This window comes from Salarias fasciatus, chromosome 14 (genome assembly GCF_902148845.1).
Source record: "Salarias fasciatus chromosome 14, fSalaFa1.1, whole genome shotgun sequence".
In the NCBI taxonomy this organism is placed as follows: domain Eukaryota; kingdom Metazoa; phylum Chordata; class Actinopteri; order Blenniiformes; family Blenniidae; genus Salarias; species Salarias fasciatus.
Window position 1 is genome coordinate 39,171,974 of NC_043758.1, and position 13,306 is coordinate 39,185,279.

Sequence of the window (13,306 nt, forward strand, 5' to 3'; positions counted from 1 at the left end):
CGACGTTCTAAATGAATAAAATGTCTCCAGGTCCTGATATTAGTTCATCAACGTCACCAGCATGAGATCCGCTTCGGTTCTTCGGTTACTGAGTCCCGGAGTAAACAGCTGCTCAACGCAGCGTCCTAAAAACAACACTTGAGCAAAAGGTTGTGTGTAAAAATAGTTTATTCTGAGAAGCTCTTTGGTGTGAAGATCACAGCAGGCGTCAGTAAAGAGAGATCCCCTCCCTCACTGGAAACAGCTGCCAACGTGGAACTTTTTGAAACCGTGGTTCTCCCTGGAACCACGGTTCATTCCAGAACCCTCTGACCCGGGCCAAGCATAAGAGATGAAGACACAAAACGCTGCTCTGTCAGATATATTACATGCTGAAGTATTTGGAAAAAATATATAAAGACAACTAAAGACTAAAATAAGTGATTCAATCATGAATAAGGAATTCTCCACAGAACCATCGATGTAAACTTGCATGAAGATGTGGAGTGTTCCCGGCGGTCGGGCGGTCGGTCTGTGTGTGTGTGTGTGTGTGTATGTGTGTGTTTGTGTACGAACTGATTTTAAATGAACATCCAGTCTTTGTAGGTGTTTTTAATTTTGCTAGTTTTAACACTTTACCAGGACCCCCATCTGAGAACCGCTGCTTTAAAACACTCCAGAGGAGAAACTGCTGCAGGTCATGTTCTCCGTGGACAGAGAACATCGGAGTTCTGATCGTCTCTACTGAGCATGTGCAAGAGCGTCATGACTCCCCGTGCAAATCCTCCTGGATCTGGTCCTGGTTCCAGTCCAGATCATGCAGGTCTTGGTAGTTTTGGAGTTGACCGTCACTGTAACAATAATCCATCTTGCCGTTCTGTCCGTGTTCTCCGTGTTCTCCCGTTCCCAGTCTGTATGGTGTGTGGCTTCATGCTCACTACATTGTTCCAGTGTTATCATGTGAGGGTCAAAGCCAGAACAACGTTTCCAGTTGGAAGGTGGAGTGAAGCCTCGGCGTCTGGCCCACAGGGACCTGCTCTGGTCCTGAGTCCGTCCTGACGGCTCAGCTCCTCTTGTCTTCAGGCTGATCTCTGGTCAGATGCTTGATGTGTGTCCACAAACACCACAGCTGCAGAGAGGAGAGAGGAGTGAGGCGGCGGAGGAGGAGGAGGAGGAGGAGGAGGAAGAGCAGCAGCAGCAGCACCTCGGCAGTGAGGGCCAGCAGGCGGCCTGCAGCCAGCAGCAGCATCCCTGCAGCCTGCAGCCACCAGGACACCTCCAGCACGCCGCCATCGCCGCCGCCGCCGCACAGGTACAGCCAGACCGGGAGGCCGTGCAGGCCGCTCACCACCCACACCCCCAGCGGGGTCCGGAACCCTGGACACAGTGTCACACCACTGCATTAACACTCACACTAACACACACACACACACACAGTGTGCTGACCTACCGTCCGCCATGACGGCCTGGATGACTCTGGGGCTGCTGCTGAAGCTGCTCTTCCACCGCTCTCCTCCCTCACTGTGGTTACACACAAACACACACCACTCCAGAGAGGACAGCAGCCAGCCCCACTGACACACACACACACACACACACGCACGCACGAACGAAGGAGTTACAACACCTTCAACCTCTCTGCTGAGTGACAGGCTGAAATAATAAACTGTGTGTGTGTGAGAGAGAGAGAGAGAGAGAGAGACCTCTGACACCAGGCTCCACAGCATGCTCCTGCCCAGGTTGTCCACCACTACATCCAGCCACGCTCCGAACCCGGACGTCTGTCCCAGTCTCCGGGCCAGCCAGCCGTCCACTGCTGCACAGGAAACACCTTCAGCGCACATGCGCGCGCACACACACACACACACACACACACACTTGCTGTCTACAGCTTCAGCAGGTGGACAAACGCCTGAGGCCAGGGTCACACAGCTGTGTTCTTTCTAATAGAGGTGTCTTCACTGGGGAAAGTGTCCCCGGAGACAAGAACAAAAATGTAGATTACAGCTGTTGGATTTCAGCTCCGCCTCCTGCCCAATCAGATCCTCCTCTGGTTCTCGTCTTGTTCTTGAGTCCTCCACGCCGAGGACGTTCTGCTGGAATCAGGAGCAGCCGAGTGATCAGAGTTCTGTGCAGAACCCTCACACTGCCAGTCCTCCAGGGTTCTTTACTCCTGATCAACTCTGAGACTCTTCATATTTTAGGAGAAGAACCATGTGGAGGGAAGCTGCTCTGCAAGGTTAGTGATTGGTCAGAAGCTACAAGCTCCGCCCCTTTTCAAGTGTGTGATCACCTTTGGAAAAGCCAGAGTTGAGCCAGAGGTAGACGGAGCTAGACGAAGTAGACGGCGCAGCCGTGGGGCGGAGTTATCAGTCTGCCTCCAACTCGGACAACCCTATGTTCTCCATGTTTGTGTTTCTCATGACTCCCAACGGGGGGGGTGGGGGGTGTATTTATGCAAATGAGGCATGTTATCATTGATGAGGAGTGGGCTCGGGTCCAGTCCCCTGCCTGTGTGAACCACAGAGGTGGGCCAGGTAGCGGTGAGTTGCTCTCCAGCAGCTCACAGCGGCTCCTCTGTGACCGATCTGGTTTGGGTCTCACCAGTTTTCGATGCCCTACGTAGGTCCTACGTATCAGTGACGCCGGGCCAAATCTGGGCGGGGCGGCTCAAAAGTCTTAAAAGTCTGCCTCTGGCTTTCTCACGTCGAACGCACCTCCTGCTTCAGGCTCATGGGCATCTGGGTGTGTCAGTCCAGGTACTGCTATGGTAACCAGCTTCAGGGTCCAGCTGTCCTCTATCTCAGGGACACACTGAGGACACTGCCATGTCTCCAGATAGTCAGTCCTGGATGTCTGGGAAGTCTTTCTCTCAGGCATTCCCCAGATGGAGGCATCACTTCCTGGTTTAAAGTAGAGACTATCAGGAGCTCTGGAGGTTCTGAACACACGGAGGACTTTACTGTCAGCAGAAGGAGATGGAACACTGACTCCCCCCTTCAGTCCCCCCCCGGACTCACCCAGACCCCCAGACCCCCCCCCCCCCCCCCCCCCCCCCCCCCCCCCCCCCCCCCCCCAACCCCCCACCCCCAAGACCCCCCGGGTCTAACCGTCCAGGATGATGGACAGCAGGTAGACAGGCAGGAAGGCTGCAGGGGCGTGACGGACCGTCCAGGCAGAAAACAGCAGGCAGATCCTCACATACCCTGAGAGACACAGCAGAGGGCGAAGTACACACACCTGCCCCGACACGAGTCACAGCACGCGCACACACACTCAAACACACACACTCACCCACGATGTTGGGCAAGAACAGCAGAACTTTCGGCGCCATGTCGGCTCAGGTGGGACTGACTCAGCGAGGAAGGACACACACACACACACACACACACGCGCGCGCGGTGTGTGTCCTCGTGTGTCCTCTCCCAGCCTTCCCCGGGTTCTGTCTCTTTAAACCCGACGCCTCGCGGCTTCTTTCATCTTCCTGACAGCAGACGTTCGGGGTGGGGTGACGTGACGTGACGTGACGTGATGACGCAACGACACCGCCGCGCGAGCTCAACGTGTCAGAGGACACCTGCTCATAGATGTATAGGAGTAGAATCAAAGACTAAAACGGGCTCATGCAAACAGAACTGGACATAGAACACATTGGAGGACAGCGGACACATCTAGAAACATACATCCTCAAACCTCTGCAGAATCATAGACGTGTGTCAGTAGACCCTTTATTGACTCCATGTGGGAAATAGTGTTGCAGCAGGACAATAACATAGAAGGTGCAATGAGCATGCACACACACACACACACACACACACACACACACACAAAATCAAACACTAAATAGCGGTATAAACAGTAAGAACTTTATACTAATAATAAAAAGAATGACAATATTACAATACAAATACAACATTGTATTTATTCTTATTATTATATTATTGTATTATATTGTATTTTACAATTGTATTTATTATAATGTATACATTGTATTTATTATATATTCATTATATATTTCCTGTTACATTTTTAAGACTTATGTACATACAGTATCATCCTGTCTTTAGCTACCTCGATTTGCACTATTTCTTGTTCTTATTTACTTTCATTGCTGTGTGTTCTATGAGCCTCGGGGACCTGTAAGTTTCTCCATTGTGAGACCAATACAGTATTCTATTCTATTCTATTCTATTCTATTCTATTCTATTCTATTCTATTCTATTGTAATAAAAAGAACTATATTATATTCTGCCTATTGACATATGAAATATCAGCATTGCGAGATGTAATGTCTTGACATTAATCGATAATGATATGCCTATAAGGAGCATAAACATATATTTACCATGAAGGTACAGAAGACTAGCATCTGCATGGAGTGACTGTGGACCGTCCCCACTGACAGAGGAACGTTGTTGTGAACTGTTACTGTGTTTGCAGTCTGGTACTGTTCTGATGGTTTTGCTGGAGGGTGAGCCCCTCCGTGCCAGTCCTGGGAGAAGATGCGGGGTGCTGTTCATGATGCGGATCAGTGTGTTTACACAGTGACTCCAACTGCATGGATACTGTCCCCCAGCAGACCAGGGGGATGGCACTCTAAGAAAGACTGATGAAGGTCTCCAGAATTTCACTGGATATGTGGAAAGATCTGATCTTCCTCAGAAAGTAGACTCTGCTCTTCCTTTTACTGCTCACAGCATCGGTGTTGGTTCTGCGGTCCAAAAGGTTGATCCAGGGACCAGGGCCGGCTCTAGGCATAGGCGAACTAGGCGGCCGCCTATACGTCCGGTGGAGGGGAGCCGTGGCCGTACAAGGGGCGTCCCGACGCTCCGTGTGCCCCGCTCTGTGAGCTCCGCTCTGCAACGCTCCGACGCACCACACTGCTCTGCATCGTTTGGCATCGTTCCCCCCACCCCCACCCCCATCCTCTCGGAGGGGCGCTCGTCTCGGGCTCCCCGAGGGCACCTCCGAAACCCGGGCCGGCCCTGGCAGGGACACCCGAAAACCTGTAATCAATAGGCTATCATCTTCCTAATCCCGATGGTAACAGATTCTGTCTGGAGACACAGTGTAGAAAGACTCTGGTCCCCTCAGGAGGACAGAGACCGGTCCCCTCAGGAGGACAAAGTCCGGTCCCCCGAGCTGCAGTTCCCACTCTTGGCCACTGGGGGGCACTGTGGTGAGTGTGGGTCATGTTATGGAGCACAGTGGTCACAGGGTGGGGCTGTTTACTGCTTTACAACTGTACAACTGTATACACACACACACACACACACACACGCACACGCACACACACACCTCCCTGTCATGACAGCCGGTATGACTGTGCACACAGTGAAAGTGTACTTTCTTTGTGTAGTTTTAAAGACTGTGAGCAGTGAGTGGAATAGAATGTGTGTGTGTGTGTGTGTGTGTGTGTGTGTGTGTGTGTGTGTGTGTGTGTGTGTGTGTGTGTGTGTGTGTGTGTGTGTGTGTGTTGCTCAGCCTGACAGGATCAACTGACCTGTGGAACCCGGTCATGTGACAGAATGGAGGCGTTCCTGAAAACGTTCACTGCACACACACACACACACACACACACTCGCGCACGCACGCACGCACAACACACACACCGCAAGCAGCCCGCTCCACAACAACAACACGGACAGACGGCCTGTCTCCGGTGATCGACCTTTCTCTCCTCCCGTCGCCATGAAATGAGGGGATCATGGGGGCCAAGGAGTCGCGGATCGGGTTCCTGTCGTACGAGGAGGCCGTGAAGAGAGGTGAGTAGCGGGGACAGAGCGCCTCCTCCGCGGGAGCTTAGCTTCCAGCTAGCCGCTACAAAGAGCCGCGGCTCGCAGCTAGCGGGGCCGGTGCACCGGCTCCGGGTCCGGGTCCGTGTCAGGGTCCGCTGCTCGGCGGGCTCCGGACGCCTCTTCCTCCTCCGCCGCTCCTCTTCCTCCTCTGCTCCGCTCTCCATCCAGGCTAACGTGTTCCGCATTAGCGCCGTTACAGCGGCTTCACCTCACGTCCACCCTCTGAAATCACGTCTCGGGGAGTCTGTCTTCATTCCGCCCTTGCCGAATGGAGCCGTCGGTCCTCCTCACGCCGAGGCCACGGTGATTCTTGTGTTGTGAAGTGTGTGTGTGAGCTCACACACGCGGTTGTGTTAAATGTGCCGGTTTGTGGACGCAGCCTGGTGTGACGGGCTGTGGCAGGCTCTGATAATAGCGTGCTAACTTTTCTGGAGCGTGTTGAGCATGTAGCTGCCGCATGTCACCTTTGACCTCTGGGCATGTTTTACTGTCAACTCGTCTGGATCCCCGCACTGTGGATGGGGGCTCCAACATGAGGCCCGCGGACCGGAGCCGACCTGTCAAAGGAGCCTAGTCTTCTGCTGTCATTCATGCTCTGTTTGACAGTGACACACACACACACACACACGCACACGCACACATTCATGTCGTGTGTTTCCCTGCCTTGTGAAACTCACAGATCACAGCTACAGTTCTGACAGGGAAGTGTTTGGGGGCAGTGTTGAATAACAAATGTTAACAAAGTGTTGTGTGTGTGTGTGTGTGTGTGTGTGTACACACCTCACATGTACAACATCCTCATGAACTGTGTGGCCTCCTGCGGTCACCATAGCAGCAATTGTCCTCATCTTAATTTTTTCGGCCCCAGCCTTACAGATTAAAGTAATGTTTTTTTCATTTCAGAAAGGTTTTGCGTTTACACAGCAACGACATGTACTTATACAATAATGACAATAAAAATGATATAATAATGTGTCTATTTAGCATGTTTGTGCACTAGTTGGTGCTGTTGTTTTTGTAATGAAACCACACACACACACTCACACACGCTGCAAAGAACAACACACTAAACATGAACGACAGGAGAACCGTTTCTGGGTAAATGGACATTATTTTCATTACGTTGCCATGACAGCGCGTCACTTTCCTGACACTAAAACACAGAAACTGTGTGTTTTCACTTGGAACATGATCTGGTAAACTGGGCCTCAGATTAACAGTCTGGATAAATTCACTGAAACGCCACTGCATGTGATTGTAAGAGAAGTCACAACTTAACACAGAAACCAAGAAATCCAAAACACCGGCAACAGAAATGGTCTTTTTTTTTTTTTTTGTCAGCAACCTGTTTGAAATTGGAAAAGTCCCAGGAAATGACCAGTACATGTTGTTTGTTTGTAACTGAGTCAGTAAAGCACAGTTTTAGAGGAGGAGCTGAGAGCTGTGGTGCAGAAACCCCCACAGACTTTCTCTGGAAAATGGAACACAGTCAGTAAAACTTAGTGAAAAAGAAGGGAATTAAAATTCTGAATCACTTCTTCATGCACCGTCTCTTCAGCCTTTTCCACCTGCTGCCTTGAATGCTAACAGTAGCATTAGCATCAGAGTCGTCGTGTGATGGGAGTCGGTGAAACATGGCTGCTGTCTCTTCACTTTGGATGGACAGAAAAGAGCAGACTGACAGATGGTATCAGCACTTCCCCTCCGTCACCCTTCCATCACCCTTCCTCTCGCCCCCATCCCCGCTCCTGCAGCCCTCCGGTGGAGGTGGAGGTGGAGGTGGAGGGGTGACCCCGTGGCTGAGATCAGATGAGTCCTGCTTCATCACGAGCAGCCGTTTTGGAGCTGATGTTGATGTGGTGTTATTGATCACTCTTTTGGAATTCCAGCATTTCCTGTATGGGAACACAACGGATCCTGGTCCGGTTTCAGCCCGTGGGCCTTATGTTGGGCACCTCTGTGGTGTGCTGTGGACGAGAGAAACGGCACTGAAGCCGGCAGCTGTTATGTAATGTGTGTGTGCGTGCGTGCGTGCGTGCGTGTGCTTGGCCCTCATGGCTGAACTTTACTCTCTGAATGGTCTCAGCTGAACTTTGTCAGGTCAGATTCCAGGTTACACATTCATCAGGACACACACACACACACACACACACACACACACTCAGCTCTCAGCAGCATCATCTTCATCAGCTCAGCGGGGCTCTGAACCTTCCTGCTGGTTGAATCCGTCTCATCTGAATCAAGCCGATCACGGCTCTGACTGTACTGATGGAGGCGTTCACCTGACACTTCCTGAGCCTCTCTCTGTCTCCAGAGTTTATCCTGTGTGAGTTCTTCCTGTGCGAGATGTACATGACGCAGAGTTCCAGGGCTGTGATTGGTACATGAGGACCATGTGGAGTCAGTGTTTGGGCCGTGGTTGGTCCTCGGGCTGCACTTTGGACACACTTGCTCTGTGTGTCAAGAGGCATGGAATCAGATTGGCACACTGCAGCAGAGGAGGAACACTTCCTGCTCCCTGCTCCCTGCTTCCTGTCCGTCCTCCTCACTCACCTGCACAGCCGCTCAGCTCCGGTGAACTGGTGCTGCCGTAGTGCTGCTGAGCTCTGAGGACTGAGCCACTCATCAGTTCAGCTGAGGTCAAACCAAGCAACTGGCTAAATCCAAAGAGAATGTCTCGAAAAGCTTCTTCACGCTTCACTTTCATTACAAACCTTCACGGAGACCTTTGTCCTTGCTCTGTCTTTCTCTGGCCCGCTGCAGTACCTCTATTTGCCATGGGAGGCGCTGTAGTGACGTCACTATGAGAAATGGTGAACGTTTGAAGAAATGTTCCTTCAATGCAGATGATGGGAGGAAATGGTGACTTTGTTGGAGACGAGTTGTTAAGTTCCCGCCAGTCCTGTGTTGGTGTGACGATCTGACCTCTGAGGGAGAGCTCTGCTCAGCAAGGGAGGGAAGCAGGCAGGTCTGCGGACGCCTGCCGGTCCTGAGAACCTCCACCTCTCTTCTGCTTGACATTCCGCCGGCTCCGCTTGCTGCAGTCCTTTCTGACTGACTATTCTCCAACTTGGTGAATGAAAGCTTGTCTCTTTATTCAGACTGAGTTGGACCTGAGTTAGTGTGTGTGGCCATGCACAGAAACACAAGAAAACACACTTGATACCCAAAATACCTTAAAGGAGGGGTATTGGGGGTAACAGGGGTATAACTTCCAGAAGAAAGCCCAGAAGTTTCTGCACCTTGACTGGATACGACTGATGAAACCTAATGGACGGGTTCTGTCTGTTCTGGTCCTGAAAGCAGCAGCTTGAGCAGCGATCAGTTCCTGGAAGCAGAGACTCAGACGCAGCAGCACAGGTAGCTCCGGTCCGGACAGCAAACCAAGGCTGCGCTGGGAAAACTCTCCGACTCCATCACTGGCAAAAAGAATCGGACAAATAAATGATCAGGTTCTGTCTCCATATTAAATCCTGCTTAAATCCTGCTCCTGGTTCTGGTTCCAGTCCAGATTCTCCTGGACCTGGTAGTTTCAGAGTTGACAGTCACCGTAACAACAATCCAGCTCGGTGTTCTGTAGAGGTGTTCCGATACCATTTTTTGCCTCCTGATGCCGATTCCGATACTTTTACCGTGGGTATCAGCCGATACCGAGCACCGATCCGATACCAGGACATTATAAAATAATCCCATGCCTCACCTGCAGGACTGTCACGTGATCATCACGGTGGTGAGGCCTTGCTCAGGTTAAACCCTCTAACATGAATCAATACAGCAAATTCAAGCCATTTATTTTTAAATAGAACAGTATAAAAAACAGCAGTGCAAATACAATTGAACTAAATCAATCTAGGAATAATTATTTTCAATAACTTAAAGTGCAGCCCCGATATTTTTAAATTAAAAGGGAATTTAAATAGAACAATATAAAACAGTAGTGCAACGACAACTTAAATGAATCTAGGAATCTATGTTGTTGCATTTTTAAATTGAAGTGCAGACACAATATTGTAAAATTAAGTCATTTAGATAAAACAGTATAAATAACAGCAGTGCAACAGTAACTTAATAAACAAATCTAGGTTTTTTTTAATTATGGTGCAAACATAACATAGTAAAATGAACAAGGCATTTAAATAGAACAGTAAAAAAATAGTTCAACAGCAACTTAAAGGGACTGTATCCTGCTTTTTTAGCTCGTCCAAACCCTATTATTGGCATTAACATGGTAATAGTTTATTTTTGGCGCTAAGGAAAAGTCATTTTGTGTTAAATAAATATTTTCTTGGGCTAATTCTGAAACCCGGAAGAGAAAACGCTCTGGTTCACTGAAAATCCCGCCTCTCCCTCTGTGGACTTTGACTGACAGCGAACTTCAACCAATCAGAGCTTCAAAACAAATACGTCATGCGTTAGCTTCTCTAAGGGTTAGCTTTAGCTCTTTAGCTCTAGCTTCTCTACATGCAAAGACACGTGAAAACGTCTTTTCCTGTTAGAAACTCACCAAGCGCAGACCCTTCAGACCCTTCAGACTCTTGATTGTTGCTTTCAGACGATGGTTAAAGTTTATCTATATGTGAATCAGCTGCTGCTGGTCAGAGGAAAGTGGGGTGTTGTCTGCGGGGGTGGGGTGGGAGAAGAGTGGTGGGAGGAGTTCAACTTTTGTGACATACTTAGGTTTGAAGAGTTTCAAACGAGCTGTTTTCTACCTGAAGGGAGGGGCTGCTGTAGAGAGCAGCAGACTGAAAGAGATTACTCAGACATGCGTGGATGAAGGCAAATAACCTTTTGGGGGTGGTTTTTAATGGAAATCAACTTTGTGGCATGCTGAAAACCTTAAAAAAGTGGATTTTGCATGATATAGGTCCTTTAAAAGATTACTTTCCAAAATATTACAGTCCAAACCAACCTATGAAGTTACATTCAAAAAATAAAAATCCAAAGAGCAGAAGCTGCACTCTAAACAAAAAAATAGGCTTCTTTAACAGCACTGTACGTCTGTCACGTGATCCATTCTTCTTCTGCTCAAGAACAGCAGCTGCAGCAGCGGCAAAGAACTGTGTCAGAGCTAACGACCAGCAGGTGGCGGTAGTGCAACCAACGGGATGCAAGCTGCCATAAAACATTACAGAAGAAGAAGTGTCAGTGCTAAAGGAGCTAACGGAGCTAACGGAGCTGACCAGTGAATAGATTACTAATTTAATTAATGACGCGGTAACGGATCGGGGCCTGGACTCCAGGACTCGCCGATACCGATGCAGCATTTTCGGCAGTATCGGCGCCATTTCTGATACTGGTATCGGAATCGGAACATCTCTAGTGTTCTGTCTATATGAATGTCTGAGTTCTGCATGGTTAATGTTCGGAGTGTGTTGTTCTGTGCTCCGTTGCACCACCTAGTGGACCAGCCTGGAAACTGCCTGGTTTTCAGAACGCTGCCGTCTAAATGTGAAGCTTTCCTGAAACCCGGAGCGAAGCGTTCCAGACGATCTGTTGTGGTGTGAACGAGGCCTCGGTGTTTCCTTCTCTGACTGGACTCTTTCAGAACAGCAGTTACTTTGATTCTCCGATTGATTCCATCTGTGTGAAGAGGAAGTGGCGACTGGCTGCAGAGAGAAGAGCCTCATGGTTTACACTCTCCTCTTTATGGTCTCGTTAACCTGCAGCTTCATACTGGAAGTTTGGTGTGTGTGTGCGTGCGTGTGTGTCTAGAAATCAGCTGAACTCTGATGGGCTGCGGTGGGAAAGGCAGACCCGGGTCGACGCGGTAATTTACGTGACAATGTCGCCATAGCGTGGCTAAGTTAGCACGCTAGTTGTTTTTGGCTGATGATCATCGTGCTGATGATGTCATCAACGTGGGACACCATCAGGAAATCACAGCCACGCAGCTCAGAAAGTGGGATGAGTCAAACCTGTGGCTGCAGGTGGGCCGTCTCATCCTGTCGGGTCTCCTCATAGACTCTCAGCCAGCCTTCCTCTTCAGTACCGATTGTTGACTGTGTGTGAATTATTGATCTTATGTCATTCAGACGACACACACCTCATGAGCGCCGCTTCCTGGATGGCGAGCCTCCAGCAGCAGGGGGCGTGTCTGCAGTGTGTCCTGTCACTGTGCTCAGCTGTGCCTCAGAAACACACACACACACACACACACACTCAGGTGAACATTAAACTCAGGGCGAGCTCTAAACGCTGATAAATGATCAATCAGAGTAACTTCCCACCCAGTGATGGATAATCTCTCTGTGCCATAAGGTTTGATTCCAGACTGGCCTGTATTTCCTGGTGACGCTTCTGGCCACGGCTCTTCTGGAGAATTCTCCTTCCTTTATTCATTTTTCGGAGGGGTTTTCTCTGGTTGAGACAGGAGGGCTGATGAGCCTCCTTCACCTTGAGATCTACTCACAGCACATTTCAACTCAGTGCTTCCTTCTCAAACAGGCACAGGTTAAAGTGTGTGTGTGTGTTCAATCTCTCAGTCTTCCGGTGGTTCCTAGTTCCAGTAGCCCGGATGTCAGACCTCCTGGTGGTTCCTGGTTCCTGGTTCCTGGGGAGGTTCTGTGTGGAACTGTCGCTGCTGTTTACTTCCTTGTTTTTCCGGCACATTTGTGTCCGAACCAGCTTTGACTCTTCGTTTGCATGTTGTGCACACCGCCTCTGCAGCCACAGCGTGCACGTTAGTGCACGTGCTCACTGTAGTTTTGAGGCCATCAGTGATTTGTAGTGAAACGTCTTTTGTTGCTTTTTGGGCTTTGTTTAATGCCAGCGGGGCTCAGAGCCACTGAAAACACACATGAAACGTATTATATGGAGTTATCGGGGTGTTGTGAACCGTCCGGACCCTAGAGACATGACCAGACGGTCCTGATCGGGACCTGCTATCACCAGACCCGGTCCCGGATCAGGCCGTCTCCTCTCAGACCCCCCTGGCGCTGGCGCCCGGCCCTGCGGCTCCTGACGGGCTGGTCTGGAGCCTCTGAGGGGAAGCAGATGTGAAAGCGTGGGCCTTGCAGAATGTTTCCTCATCACAGCGGAGCTCCCTTCCTGTATTGATCGGACTTCCTGTGAAGGCTTCTGGACGGCGTGCGGACGGACAGCCGCTCCGAGCTTCCCCTCCGTGGTAGTCGTCCCGCATCGCTACGCGTTGGACGTCCTCAGGAGGGTTCAGGTCAGGGCCGTGGCAGCAGTTTGACTTTCTGTGGACGAACTGAAAGTCTGCTGAGGTTTACTGTTGATTTTCTTTAGAGTTAATTTTGTTATTCGTGTTTTAAAATGAATTTATTAGATTTTTAAGAGGAAGATATTTTAAACAAGAGTAAACCTGCCTCTGTTGGAGCCTTCCAGTCGGTCTCTGGACCTTCCTCAGGAACAGACTTGATGAGGGAAGACAGGATGGATTCAGAAGGAATCAAAAGACTTCAGTCAAATGGTTTTGTTAAAAAAGCAGGGCGGTCATAGATGATCGGGATGAATCCTTCCGCCCCAGACCCTGAATGAAGGCTGGCATTAGCTCCGCTCTGCCACAG

The 13,306-nt window shown here is 50.0% G+C and overlaps 2 protein-coding genes across 6 annotated transcripts in view; one reads left to right on the top strand and one right to left on the bottom strand.

Moving 5' to 3' along the window:
* Positions 1-157: 157 nt before the first annotated feature.
* Positions 158-3,451, bottom strand: LOC115400274 (uncharacterized). 2 transcript variants are annotated; one of them, XM_030108040.1, is made up of 6 exons: positions 3,274-3,451; positions 3,090-3,185; positions 1,683-1,792; positions 1,430-1,553; positions 1,184-1,356; positions 158-1,108 (listed from the first exon to the last, which is right to left on the bottom strand). In XM_030108040.1, exons 1-6 carry the CDS (start codon positions 3,311-3,313, stop codon positions 1,043-1,045), a joined length of 609 nt encoding a protein of 202 aa, XP_029963900.1. In that variant the 5' UTR covers positions 3,314-3,451; the 3' UTR covers positions 158-1,042. The 2 variants fall into 2 exon arrangements, with proteins under 2 accessions (XP_029963900.1, XP_029963898.1); XM_030108038.1 differs by having other exon boundaries at positions 1,683-1,795.
* Positions 3,452-5,567: 2,116 nt separating this feature from the next.
* usp32 (ubiquitin specific peptidase 32) overlaps positions 5,568-13,306 on the top strand; it is a 33,308-nt gene continuing 25,569 nt past the window's right edge. For 3 of the 4 annotated variants that reach the window (XM_030108033.1, XM_030108035.1, XM_030108036.1), the window contains exon 1: positions 5,568-5,744. In XM_030108033.1, the coding sequence (XP_029963893.1) occupies positions 5,687-5,744 (58 nt within the window). In that variant the 5' untranslated portion in view covers positions 5,568-5,686. The remainder of the gene's footprint in view (positions 5,745-13,306) is intronic. The other variant, XM_030108034.1, reaches the window with a different exon arrangement.